The sequence below is a fragment of the Empidonax traillii genome, unplaced genomic scaffold (genome assembly GCF_003031625.1).
Source record: "Empidonax traillii isolate 1590-97213 ecotype Southwest subspecies unplaced genomic scaffold, ASM303162v1 scaffold68:size1967880, whole genome shotgun sequence".
NCBI lineage: Eukaryota > Metazoa > Chordata > Aves > Passeriformes > Tyrannidae > Empidonax > Empidonax traillii.
The window spans coordinates 926445-940730 of NW_020955261.1; the positions used below are offsets into that span (position 1 = coordinate 926445).

Sequence of the window (14286 nt, forward strand, 5' to 3'; positions counted from 1 at the left end):
TAAAAAAAATAAAAAAAAAAAAAAAAAAAAAAAAAAAAAAAAAAAAAAAAAAAAAAAAAAAAAAGAGCACCAAAATAAATAAATTAATATGATAACTAAATGGGTTGCTAGTAAAACCCCAAAACTGAAGCATAGGTTGAAACATGAGTATGATGACTAAAAATCTTCAGGCATTAAGAACACAATGTTGTTAAAAATTAACATAAGTAATTGTATGTTCAGGTCCCCCTCGCTCCCCCACTGTATTTTCATCAGGTGAACTCATTAATTGCCAAGCAATATAAATTAAGATTGTTTTACAAGGTGAAAGTATGTGTCCACTCAGAGCATCTTGGACTTCACTGAGTCCCAGCAGACAACTGGGATCCTTCTGTAGCTGCAGGTTGAAGGCCCAAAGCCTGATTTGTCAAGCTCTAAAAGGCAGTCATCTATTCTTGACCTAATGTGTTTGTGACTTTCAAAACAATTTTGATTTGTTTTGTTTTTATAGTTTCTGAAAATCTTTGAAATTTTACTACATCAAGCTCCTTGACTGAATGCTGAAAAGGAAGTCAGGCTCTGTCCTTCTGGAGGCTGCCCAGCAATTGGCTTCTGTCAGCAGGCTTAGGGTTTCCTTCAACCACTTCATAGGTCAAGAGCCCTAAGTTCATCTTTTTATTTTGGATATAACTGATAGAAATTGAAATATGAGGATCTCATTAGAATGACCTCAATGAAAATAAAGCTTCACTCACAAATGGCATAAGCTGTAGTCAGACTTATTTTAAAGCCTGCCATTTATTTAGAAATCAGTGTCAGTGCTGCTGATTATTCTAAGGAGATTAATTATGTGATTCTTAGACAGCTGGTTGACTTAGCAGAGATCATTACACTGTCATTACTCCTACAGCCGTCTGGTGATGGCACCTGTATCAGCGTGGGTTTCTGCATTCAGCAATCCTGTAGTAGCTCTCTGAAACTTCTGTACTGTGCTGTAGGTATTTTTGCATTGAACTTTTAACTGAACAAACTGGTGTAATGAATATTTAGAAATAATACCTCGACTACCTGCTAACATAGATTAAGAATGAAAATTCTGGAGGGTAGGGGTTAATGATGCAGTGGCTGGGAGTTGGAGTACTATGAAGATAATTTCTCTCTTGCTGTTTGCTTATGGTAGTGGTTGCTTTTTTCAGAAAAGCATTTTGTGACTCTTCAGACACAAGTAATTTGTTTAGATTGCTTTTGCTTCTGGTGCTCCCTATGAAAGGTCAAAATACTTGCAGTATTTTGTACTTCCAGTGCAAAACTTGCAGTTGCTTGTTTCCACTGTTGAGTAATATTTAAAGGGATATTTATTTTTCCCTGTAGACACACAAAGAGGGAGGAAATCACCTCATCAAAGTGAAGTCATATGTGCCTGGATTCCCTAGATTCTCTGTAGCTGGTGGAAAAAGAGTGAGGCACCTTGGGAAGGTGACTTAGTGCACTGAAAATCTGAATCTGCGTGGTGGCACAAGATAGCATCATCTGGGCAAACACCAGTCCACCCTGTCTTGTGCAGTGATACTGGGTTGGATATTTTCACAATAACTCAATACACCTAGTCCTATATGCAAGAGTTTAACCATAAGTGCCTGCCTTCAGATGTGGCACCAGATGCTTATGTTTTGCATTATCAGAGGATGAATGATAAGAAATATCATCATTTCAAGTAAAGTGAATAGATGATTATTTCATGACAAGCTTTCTTTACTGTCTTAGATTTCTTCATTCAGATCTGGAATGATTGAACTCTGCTGGCTTTTTTCCCTGTAGGGTCACACCAAGATCAATGCCTTCAACTGGGCTAAGGTTCGAAAGCTGAGCTTCAAGAGGAAACGTTTTCTTATCAAACTACGGCCTGATGTGAATGTAAGTCCTTATCAAGAATTGATGAAGATGATACAAAGTTATTTGTTAAATTTCTGCTCACAGATCACACATAGATTTTATCATGTTCATGAATATATGTTTTTAATTATTTTTTAATTAATTGCTTATGCTCACTGTTGGTATTGTGCACATCAACCTGGCATATCAGGTGAGCAGTCCTAGCAAGGGAAATGTAAACTGAATCAGTCGTAGTAGAATGTCCCAGCGTCATCTTCGGGGTGAGACTCTGGTACTGTATTATCAATTCTTAAGTTATAGAACTTCTTCTATTTAATGTTCAAACCATTGATTTATCTGTGTCATATTTGTCAATGAAAGAAAGTTTGAGCAATAGCTTTGATATGATAGGCAGATTTTTTTTTTTTTTTTGGCAACACAGCACCTGATTTGTCAATGCATTTTGCTATGTATGTTGCTTGCCTGCTTACATTGCAAATGCTATCCCAATTTTCAGAGTTCATTCCAGGACACCCTGGAATTCCTTATGGCCAGTCGAGATTTTTGCAAGTCTTTCTGGAAGATCTGTGTGGAGCACCATGCCTTTTTCAGGCTTTTTGAGGAACCTAAACCAAAGCCTAAACCTGTTCTTTTTTCTAGAGGTTCTTCATTTAGATTCAGGTAAGACCTGCATTCTTCTTTCCACATTTGCTTCCTCTTGCTAAATCTCTGCACAAAAGATGTTTTATACTAGCAGCTGAGTTGAAATGCATTTCAGGGGTTCCAGGGTTTACTGATACCAGATATGGCTAGTATTTGACTGAAAAGGATTCAAGAATATTTTTTCTTCATGAGAGGAAAACTTAACCCCTGCTTCCCTTTCCATTGTGGTGACTTCCCAGTAATGTAGTACCTTATAGAAGGCACACAGCTGAATTTAAGTTCTGAAATGCCATCAAAAAGTAGCTCCATAGCAAAAAAAAAAAAGAGGCAAGTAACATGCAAAATGGTAAAAATATGTGTGTGTCTGACCAGGTCCCTTTCCTTATGATCTTGACACGAGTTTCTGCTGATCGTGACAAATATTTTTCTGGTTTCTGTGACTTCACATGCAGGACATATTTAATACCAGCTGGTATTAAATATTTTAACTATGGTTTTCTTCCAGTGGTCGGACTCAGAAGCAAGTTCTTGACTATGTTAAGGAAGGAGGGCACAAAAAAGTGCAGTTTGAAAGGTGAGAGAAATAAATTAACTTTCCCCATACGTTTTGATCTAAGAAAAGTCATGATTTCCAGATAGTTATATTTTGAGATCTTGGCACCAGTCCACCAACTAAAAAATTTCTTCTTTACTGGTTTGATAGTTTATCACATGCATAATATCCCCATGGTTCTGAATGTTTTGGCAGAAGTTTCATAACTCATAGTTCACCTAAAATCAATAGTTTTCAATCTGTTTTTCAGCAATGAGTGTCCTATTGTCACAGGTAACTTTCTCCCAATTTGATTTTCACCCTCTTTGGTGGGATGTGGTTAATTTATGTGAATGGCCATATTCAACTCAGAGTAAAACTGAAAGTAGCAGGAAAAGTATAGGCAACCTCAAGGGAAAGAGGTCTCAGGAAACTGAAACTCTTCCAACTTGCTAGAGCCAGTTCTGTCTTAACTCATCTTCTTATGGTAAACTGAAAGTAATGGCCAAAATGCCACGAAGACCATGACAACAGTTCATTGCTTATGATTCATGTTTACATGAAAGACCATTTTTGCTTCAGTGCCTCTCCCTTTTCTCACAATAGTAGGTTTGCAAGACATAGCTCATTTAAATTTTGCAGAAAGGAGTAAAGTTAATCTGACTTGGAGCAAACTTCTATGAAAGCTGTTATTCAAAGGTTTTGTTTTAAAAGAGGCATGTCTCTTGATTCGTCTTTGAAGAAAAAAACCCTGAAATAGCTTCTTATGTGATTTTCCTTTTATCTCCAGGAAACACAGCAAGATTCATTCCATCAGGAGTCTGACTGCACAGCCTTCAGAACAGCATACAGAGGTGCCAAAAGAAATTAGTGATGTTGTTAAAACCCTGGATCATTCCTTTTAAACATTTCGTGTTAGATTACCCTCCACTGATTACTATTTCAAAACCCTAGGAACATAGTTTTCTACTCACTTACTCTTTAACTGGGAGCTGAGGAACCCTGGGTGTCATAAGCTTTGGGTTCTGCAGAGCAAAACAGCATCCCTTGTAGACAACCAGACAAATATAAGCAGTAAACTTGTCTGAGCTGTAATAATGACCACTTGAAAAAATTACAATCCACAGTGTTACTGCTGGAGTCCTAGGTTGTAGCTGGCTATTGCATCTGGGCAAAGGGTAATTATTTCCCTTCACTGGGAGGTCTTGGTTGCCCATTTCAAGGTGTTAGGTTGTATTAACAAGGGAGGAGAACAACTGTTTCCTCAGAAAAAAATTACAGCTCTGGATTTCGAAGCCATTATCTCTGGTAAATACCTTATGTATTTATCCTGTATTAATAGCTGTTATGTGTCAGGAGTCTGCAAATCCAAAAGCCCAGTAGTGGTGGGACTGCAGCAGCTGCGTATTCCCAGATCCAGCTGGGAGTAAGGCTGAGCGCGTAACCACTACAGGCACCTGCATGAATGTACACATACATTATATGTACAGATATCCACACATGGAAACACAAACAGAAAACAGCTCTCCCACAAGCACAAACAGTGTTAGTGGCCTCACCCTGTTCCACCCTTTGGCTTATATGTGCTATGGATCCCTCCTGACACTGGTCTTAGTCTATCCAGAAGCCCCTGAATCTCCAGGTCTCCCAGTGGCTGGTACCTGCACATATGAGCAGGGAAGGCTTACAGCCCCACTCGAGTTCCTGGTACTCAGATCTACTGACACACACGTACGCACACACATACTGGTAATTCATCTTAGTCTGCCCAGTAACTTGGATCCTCTGGTTCCTGGTTATTAACTCATGCTGAGAGACACTCACGTACAAAGATGTCTCTCCAATATCTGGTATAGATTTGGAGTACTACCAGTAGCTGGCCCTCAGGCCTTATAGTCTTTCCAGTATCTGGCCTGACTTATGGCTGTTCCAGTACTTGGCTCCCAGCTCTCTTATTCACTCACCAACTAGTCCAGTTTAATGTTTGCTGGCAACTACACAATGACCTCCCCACCCAGCCAATATGTACATGCTCCAGTCTCTCTAGTTGCTGGCATGCCAAAGACACCAAACCTGTGGGCTGATGGCTCTACTGGGGCAGCCCTCAGAGGAGCCAGGTCAGGAAGCTCCATTTTCCTGGCCAGGTTGTTGCTTTTCCTCTACCTGCCAGTGTTTCTCTGTGCTCATCTGTGTTTATGGAGGTGAACCTTTGATCACATAACCTTATGTTAGGTAGTGCTTAAACAGCAGGAGCAAGCTACTAGGTTAATGTAATTAAGAATGCTACATGAACCTTCACCTTCCATTCATTGCTTCCTTTTGATATTCATGGGCTCTCTCCTTTCTTCAAATCTAGGAACTTCTGAGAATTCTGTTATAAATGAAGCCCATATCAAATATCTTGGAGCATTTTAATATTGCTAAGACAAGCTCAGGTAGATGGACCATGGCTGCTGGGCAGGTGCAATATACTTTTGTGTGCAGAAAAGCCAGCCTATGAACAAGTGGCAGATATTCTCCAGGGAGTCAATGTGGAGTGCTCAAAAGCACTTTTCTAGTGTATCTAAGTGGGCTGTGCTGAATTTTTCTTATGTTTTTATCTTTCCCTCGAACTTCTCAGAGTAGTGTGAACAGGTTGATGTTCTTAGTGTGTTGATGGCTGCCTTAGGGCATTGAAACACCTCAAATACCCCTTTTTACATTATCACTGCATTGTTTCTGCCTTCTCTTCCCTTGCTTAGTTTATGCATTTTTTCTGTTCTCCAAGATCAGAAACCTCTTTTTAAAAAATTCTAATTAATTTTGAATCTTGGGTTACGTCTTCTGTTTTCGAGAGACTCTTATGTTGCTGCAGATGCAGTGCAAAATTCTGTTGCGTAATTACATGTAGCCTTTTCCTTCTGGCTCCCATCCCTCCCACACCTCTCCCCTCCCTCACCTCCCTCTCCTTTTGTCTCCCCCTTTCCTTCCCTCTGTTATCTTTCCAGAGCGCTAGAGCCTATGGAGACGACGGTGATGCTGTAGCAGTGCAGAGCAGTCGGCAAGGAAAGGAGCTGAAAGCCTCAACAGAAGACACTGGACAGCACAAGAGCCCTTCCTTGAAGAAGAGTCCAAAGGAAGGCAGAAAGATGGATGGAGCAGTGGTGTCAACAGTGGAGGAAGAGGAGGAACCTTCTAAGGACAGGATGCAGCCGAACAGACCTCAATCACAGCAACCAAGCACAGGTCCAGCTTCCAGGGCTGCTCATGGCAGCAGCACCTCCATTCCTTTCATTGACTGCAGTGATGTAGATAGCGAGTATGATCTCCTCAGAGGACAAATAACCCGGTCATATTCCCAAACAAATGACAATTATGAGGGTGATTTGACCAGTGGTGCCTATATTCACTACAGAGATGAAAATCGCAATAGAACTAGATATAGGGATTCCTCAGCTTCTCTAAAGTCTTCCCAGTATCCCTCTGAAGAGTACCTTGATGATAACACAGCTGATCTCTCCTTCTACACTGGGGGAAGCCCCAGGATGCCAAGGCATAGTTCTCTGGTTGATGAAATGTTCAGAGGGCCAGGGAGCCGTAGTCCGCTGGCCACTCCGTTGCCTCCCAGTAGCAAAGGGTCAAGCCCTAACATGAACCTGAGTAGAACTGGGTCTCAGGGTTATGTCTCAGAAAATGGGCATGAGTGCAGGGTAAGGACTGGCGAGGAAGATAACCATACCAGTAACTGCCATGGGTATTGCAGATATTCACCAGGTTCTCAACGGTCTCGTGCACAGAAAACCCAAAATCTCTGCAATAAATCGGTTACAGATCCATTTATCCTAAGTCAGATATCCTCAACCCCTGGTCCAGACTACAGATCAGAGAGGTATTGTAAAGGAGGTGGAGTGGCTAAGATGTCTTCTCCAGAAGGCAAAATGATGCCCAATGGTATGCCAGCTGGGATACAGTCAAAGCAGAGCCCAGTCATGCAGTCACTACGTGCCAGTGGCGTGATGGATCACATGGCTGCAATCCAGATGATGGAGGGCTCCACCAGCAGTGGGACAGAATCTAGTGATTCTGACTCAGAAATCATCAACCCCTTCACTCACCCCCTGGTGTTTGGAAATCCTGTTGTGCTGAGTTCCTCTCCTATGCCTAGAAATAAGTACTCCTTTGGAAGCCTTCAGCTTGATGAGGAGGTAGAGGAGGATGTGTCTGTTGGCCTCAGTGATGAAGATGGTGTGCAGGTCTTCAGCTGCTAGGGACCAGGGGATACTGTGATTGCTCATAAGAGTGGTTGCATCTTCTAGGGCTCGTGATGAGCGGCTGGTAATACTTTCAGCACATGGGCTATTTCAGACATTATCATTGTACAGACCAGCCAGAGGGAAAGGATGCTAGAACGCAATAATAAGTCTCAGTGACACTTAACAGTAAACGTCTCCTCTGAAAGGCAGGAGGAGAGAAAAATTATTACTGATTTAGGTACCTTCGTAAAACTTTGTACACTCACCTATTCTTTGTATGAAGTTGTATTTTAGGTATATGTTGTAGCTTCTTTGACACTTGACTAGTTATTTTGACAAAACAAACAAAAATTAAATTAGGTAGGTACAGTTTGCTCTTTTGTATGTCTCTTACAATCTTTTTTCTCTCCTATATAAGGAGAGCAACTTATGAGTGCCTCAACAGAGTTAGGACTAAAAAAAAAAATAAACTTGTGGCCAAATGCAGGCAGCTTGATATTCAAGACCAAGACTTGTTGAAATCTTGAAATATGCTGGAAAATCTTTTCAAAGCAAGAATGTGTTTGGTCTACTCATCTTCATAATTCATTTAATAATCTGAACTGAGGATGCAAATTAGGCATGTATATAGAAAAAACGATAGTATTGGCTTTTTCTTCAGTGGGTTCAACAGGCTGATTTGGTATTGGAGATTTTGAAACTGCAAACTAACTCTTCCTTGGGCAAGAAACAGAACAAGATGAAAGATATAATTCAAGTGAAAAAAGCTTGGATTGAAATAGCTCTAATAAAGAGTGGTATGAGTATTACTTCCAAGGCAATCCTTTCTATCCTTTATCAGTGTGGTATAAAGATTAATTGCAGGAGACTTTTTTCCCTTATTCTTCCAGTGGAATTATTATAGAGACATCAAAGTTCTGTTGTGGATTATTTTTGGTGGGTGGTTTGGAGATGGTGGCTGTTTAATTTTATTTTTTGCTTTGATCATGAAAAATCTTTATCTGTGCAGGATCCAATTAGTATGTTGTAGCCGATCTTTTTAGTAGTGCCACCTCATAAATTTTTCATCCTCTGACACAGAGAATTATGGGATTAACTGTGGTCTGGGCTGATTCTCTTCTGTGCTATACATAGAGTAGCAAGATTTTCACATGTGCAGAAGGACAAAGAGACTAATTCTGTGTGTACTGCCTTTTCACGGGCTAAAAGTATTGAGAATTAAGGCTATATCCTAATAAAATCTGGTTTTAGTTTCTTCAAGTTAATTGAGAAAAAACAGATGAAAAGTCTCCTGTATGGAAAGTGTCCTACAGGTACTAGATCTGGGAGACAAGATGTGCTCTCTATGACTGGCCTTAATTTTAACTTTTATACATTTTTCTTGTGGAAGAATGGAACTAAATCTGAGAATTTTTAGGTGATGAACACCAGCACTGGCTGAACTGCAGGTCACTTCCCTGACCTGTGTCATGCAGTACATACACGCAGCAATGATGAATCCATTTACATAAGTACTGATGAACAAGTTATAGGACTCTGGAAATCTAGACAATATAAAATTTTCAAGATTGTTTTTACAAATATAAGAAAATCAGAATTCTTTTTAATTTTTCTAATTCCTTTGTCTATGCACACTTTAAGAGAGTTTAATCTGCATGAAGGATGTTTAAAATATTAGGCATGTGTTATATACTTTATTTTTTTTTCAAGTAAAATATATCTTTGTGTAAATATAAGTTTTAACTCTCTCATCTCCCTTAGTGTGTTGGTTTTGTTAGACCTTAGATACCTCATTTTTGAATAGGAATAATTTAAAGGATCTCTTTAGACATTGATATTTTGGTGATACAGAATGTTCCGGTGTATTCCTGTAGTTTAAAGCATGAGTCTAGAAATAGTAAGATTTATAATTAGGGAAAAGCTTGCTTATATATGATTCTAAAAGAGGGTTATTTGTGTTTTGGGTTTAGAATAGATGTAAAATAATTGCCTTGAACTTCTCATGTGTAAGTGTATAAGATGAAATATAAGTAGTTGAAGCCACATCAGCAGATAGCGTAAGCGTGGGGAAGTAGGTGCACGAGTCTCCTTCTGATTTATTTTTTGCTGCCTGTGCAGCAAAAGTACCAATAGTTATATTATAAGGTAAAGTAATAGCAATCCAGACAGATGAATTAATTGCTTTGTTAGCCAGTAAAATTAGAGTTCAAGTAATGGATTTACAACACAAGAATTTGCAGTCACTTCTGCTAATTAAGAAAAGTGAATACATTTTGTATTCTTTGGATTTAAATTAATATAAAATTTTATAAGTGTTGTTTACTGTTTTGCATCCTTTCAGATACTGTTTCCAGGTCTGATTTCTTCTTTCATATGCCTACAAAGATACTGAATTTATAACTTTATAAGAACAAATCTGCTGGTAGCTGGACTTAGGCTAGTTGCTAATAAGGTCTCTCAACAACTTTTCCTTTCCCATTTGAATATTATCCTCAAAAATGCAATATGAGGATTTTTCTCTGACTATTTTATGTCATCTGGCATTTTTTCATCTTTAAATGTTTTAATAGTTGTTGTTTTAACACATGTGGAATTCTTCCAGTCAGAAAAAATAATGTTTGTAAATTACATAGGAAATAATTTCATTTAGGATTAATCACTTCTGCAGTATTCTAATGCCACTGAAGCTCCATTTAATATCAGTAAAGCATTTAATTAAAAACAGTCTGTGGGCCAAATTCCTTCTCAAGACACGTGGTTCACATCTGAGCCCTTGCCAAGAATGGTTAAATGAGAAAGCAGATAAAAATTGACATTTTCACATAGAATCAGGTTCCTTAAAATTCACCTGGGAATTTTTTTTCTGTGGGACAAATCAGAAGGACCTCAAAGAAGAGAACAGAAACCTTTGGGGCAGGACTGCAATGAGATGAGATGGAGGAATTCTTGTTCTTGCTCACAAAGTACACATGGTAAGAGGAGCCTGTCAGTTCTAGTTAGTCATTGCAAGCATTGATTAATCTGCATACACTGGTCAACAGCAGTGATCTAAGCTTACCTGTCTGACAGAGGTAGTGACAGGCAAAGCAGAAGACTTGATTCTCCAATCAATTCCAACAGATTTTGCAATGTGGCTGATGGTACTTTTCCTCTCAGTAATTAATTTTCAATCCCACACTGATCAAGTGCCCAGATATCCTTAGGCAGCTGCTACAAATGAGGCAGCTGAATCCCAGCAAGATCGAGCAGCCACGTCTACTCTGAATTGAGTAGTCCTGACTCACCCATCTCCTGTCTTCCCAGAGGATGTGGAGGAAGCCTCTTGTTGGGCTGTCCAGGCCTTTTATCACAGAGCTGCTAAATCCACTCTGCCCATGTAGCTGGATGAATATGGAGACTAGTTGCAAAAGCGGTTAGGGGTTTGTCCCTAATAATGTGCAGATCTAGGTAATCTTTGGGTTAAAGGAAGTCTTTCATTCTTTGCTATTCCAACTACTTATCCACATTCAGTCATCCTCTATGATGACAGTAGAAAGGTCATGTCAGATAATTTTAAGTTTCCTCCTACTCAGCAGCTGCTCAAACTTGCTATGTCCTCTTGGGATCTTCTCCTGGAAGGTTTCTTTGATGTCAGCCTTTCCTAGAGTCTAGTTTCCCTCAGTGATCTGGGATATAAAATTTTAGAATAAATAGATGAAGGAAACATGGAAAGTGGCAAGTTGATGTAGGAGCCAAGAACTACATAGGATATTGCAGGTATAGAATTTTGAATAATTGATATTTGAATGGCCTAGACTACGCTGTTTTTGGTTTAAGTCCATATCCACTAGCAAACATGTTCTTGTGCATGGCAGCAGGGGGATGTTTTCTGAAGATGATTTATGCCTAGTGCTGCCATTGTCTCAAGTCACCCATAGGTCAAAGGCCTTCCTAACAGGCATCATCCCATTGACCATTGTAGTGCGTGCTAAATACAAATTATATCAAATGAAAAGTGGAAGAGAAATATCTGTAGTTGCAAAAATGTCGACATGTAACTGAATGTTTTTAGGTTTTCTGTAATTGCATTTACACTGTGTAGGCTACACAGAACTAAGATCAGATAGAGAAAGACGAGCATGATAAAAGAACTGCATGTTGACAGTTTGAAAAATCATATCAATCTATTAGTTTGGTTCATGATTAAAGGACATGCAAAACTAGACAGAATTTTCTCCAGAGAGTAGCACTGGCAGAGCTGAACGTAATCATTAGAACCCAGCAAAGGGTGAAAAAACAATGGTTTGTGAATCAGTTCACTAAATGGGGCTAGTATTATTAGACCAGATGCTTCAGGAACTGTATTTTCACCTCTGAAAATCTGTGGAACTGGTTTCTGTTTTCACCAATGCTTGGGGTGCAACTCCTATTAATTGAAGCAGCTCTATTCATTCTGAAGCAGTAGCATTCATGCCAGAAGTTTCTTTCTGATCTCTCTATCTGTACAAGCAAGTATTTGGTGGTGACCAGAGGAAGTCAAATGGAAAATGGGCGAGGCAGATCTGAAAGCTGTTTATAGGTCCTCTTTGGTAAGAAGAAATGTTTTGTCTTCTTCTGTCCCACAACAAACACACAAGCATAAAGAATCTCCATAATCACTAGAGGTTTATTCTGGGGGGCTCCAGGGTCAGGAAGACAAGCAAGAGAGAATAGAAAGCATCTTAAGCACAGAAAAAATATCCAGCCTTATTTATTTACAATGCCCTTTGGCATAGTGTGCTTTCCACTTTTTTTCTGAGAGTTTAAAGACCCAATAGGTTTATAGAGTGCTCAGAGAGCAAGAATTATGTTGATCAGTTGAGCTGATTAAGCAGACCTGATTTTGAATATTGAAAACCAGTTATTCAGATCTCATAATTCAGATTTATATGCAATTAGCATGAACTGTGGCTATTTCTGGAACAGTTCTTTAGCAGAAAAAAATGGGTATCCAACCTATAAATTCTGTCAAATACCTAATTTGTTTAACGAATCTCATTTGTTATAATGAGCCATTAGACTGCCATCAGAATTGACTTTAGAATGAAATTGTAATCGCTGCAATTTAACTTCTAATGATTAAAAACAAATTAACAATTCAAGTTTTTCCTGACTTCCCCGCTTGTGTGAGGGAGTCAGGTGTCACTTAGCCTTGTGCACAAGAATGTGAACCATTGGAGAATCCCCCTCATTCAGCAGCATTGTTACCAGCTGGGAAGAGCAGTTGAATGGGAAGGAAAGAGATTCTCTGTTCAAGTATGTAATAAAGTGAAGGAAACCAAAGTCCCTTTTAGTCTTCCAGTAATGCTTCTCTCCCCCTCAACAGTGTAGTTTCCCAAGAGAACTTCTATATATTTTGGCATATCTCTTTCTCTTCATTTAGGGGATGGATCCTCTTGTCCATATGAAATGAGAGAAAACCTAAATACATGAATCTTCTGAAGCAAATTTTAACAGATAGGTCTTTCTTTTTTTAGCTGCTGTCAGACACAAACGGTAGGAGAACAGTCTTTCTGTCAGAAACCCAGCTGCTTGTTGGTGTCTCCTACTTGTAGGTGATGGGTTTGGGTTTTCTGATGATATGTGGCAGATGGACAGTGTCAACATCACGAAGACCCAAAGCTTAGACTGATGTGTAACTTTTCTCAAATGTGGATAGAAGCAGACTCTGGTTTTAGTCAAGTTACATTAGGAAAAATTTTGCTTGTATTGTCAAATTCTAGGAAAGAAGGAAATTTAAATCCTAGGAAAGTGACATTAGAAAATTCTTTTTCCTCTTCTGTTTCAGTAGTTTCTATAGTTGCTGAAATATGCCTAGACAAGGGTGCATATCTTTTTTACTTATTTATAAGGAAAATAATTGTGCAACATGGGGATCCTGAGCAAAGGCATCTTCTCTGGTTTTCCCTGTGGTTAGGCTGTGTGATGCCACTGGTATTTTAAAATACAGAATTGCTATTTAAAAATCAAAGGCATCATATAAATAAAAATAAAAAGCCTACTTTGGGTGACAAATAGCAGTTTTTCAGAGTATTTTGTCTTCTAATTCTGTGTTCTGTAAAGAGCATGGAGAATAAGCTTGGTTTATGTTGTTTGTTATAAAAGCAGTGAGCACTTTTAAATGTTATGAGATCTGGAAAGCCTGTGTGCATGGCTGAGTTGTGTATTCACAGGCATCCTTTTCACAAGTAGGAGTGTAAATACTGGTGGTGTTACTACAGTAAAGAGGGTAAAGACTTAGGATCATAAGTGTACGTGACATGATGGTAAATATTTTGGTCTAGAATGGTTAGAGTTTTAAGGTGTCATTTTTGTTGAAGATTTTTTTTTTGGTAAAGTTTTGGCCCCTGAGAACCACAAAAATTCATGGTTCTTACTGATAAAATCAACTCTAAAGGCAGTAATGATACAGCTGTCACTGGAGGTTGAAGGAAGATGAATGCTTTATGACTCAAGAGCTTTCAAACTTGTTAAAATTAGATTAGAATGCTGCAAATCTTGTTTTGAGAAGAAAACAGGTTTTTGCCTTTGATGGTTTTCAGCAGGATCAGAGGTAGTTCTCACTGTTTACTTCAGAGAATGCTAGAGCTCATGCCTGTTGTTTTTCCATGAGGCACTTAAAAATATTTGATTGGCTGAATCCTTATTTTTTCCCTTTTCTGCTAAGAAGCTCACCTGGACTCACTAACAAAAGTTCATAAGCTTGGCAGTGTTTCACTTATCCAGCCCTTTCCTGATTTCTGTGTGTGCACATGCATAAATTTTTTTAAATAAATCTCAATAGTCAAAATTAATATTTAAAATTGGCAATGCTGGGGACTTCATTCTCATTTTTGTCATTTGTTTAATACCGTTTAAAGAGAAACATTTTTTGTTTCGTTGTATGCACTGTTTTGTCAGCATGTACCTCTCTGAGAGAAAAAGCCTTTTCAATGTTCTGTCTATCCTCAAAGCATGGTGTATCTTCTGTTCCTTGCATTGTTTGGAGCA

General features: G+C 38.9%; 1 protein-coding gene across 8 annotated transcripts in view; it reads left to right on the forward strand.

The window, feature by feature from the left end:
• Nucleotides 1-14286, forward strand: part of FARP1 (FERM, ARH/RhoGEF and pleckstrin domain protein 1) — a 200812-nt gene that overhangs the window by 148726 nt on the left and 37800 nt on the right. For 7 of the 8 annotated variants that reach the window (XM_027880338.1, XM_027880339.1, XM_027880337.1 and 4 more), the window contains exons 9-13: nucleotides 1798-1893; nucleotides 2369-2532; nucleotides 3020-3088; nucleotides 3837-3912; nucleotides 6034-6271. In XM_027880338.1, the coding sequence (XP_027736139.1) occupies nucleotides 1798-1893; nucleotides 2369-2532; nucleotides 3020-3088; nucleotides 3837-3912; nucleotides 6034-6271 (643 nt within the window). The remainder of the gene's footprint in view (nucleotides 1-1797; nucleotides 1894-2368; nucleotides 2533-3019; nucleotides 3089-3836; nucleotides 3913-6033; nucleotides 6272-14286) is intronic. The other variant, XM_027880336.1, reaches the window with a different exon arrangement.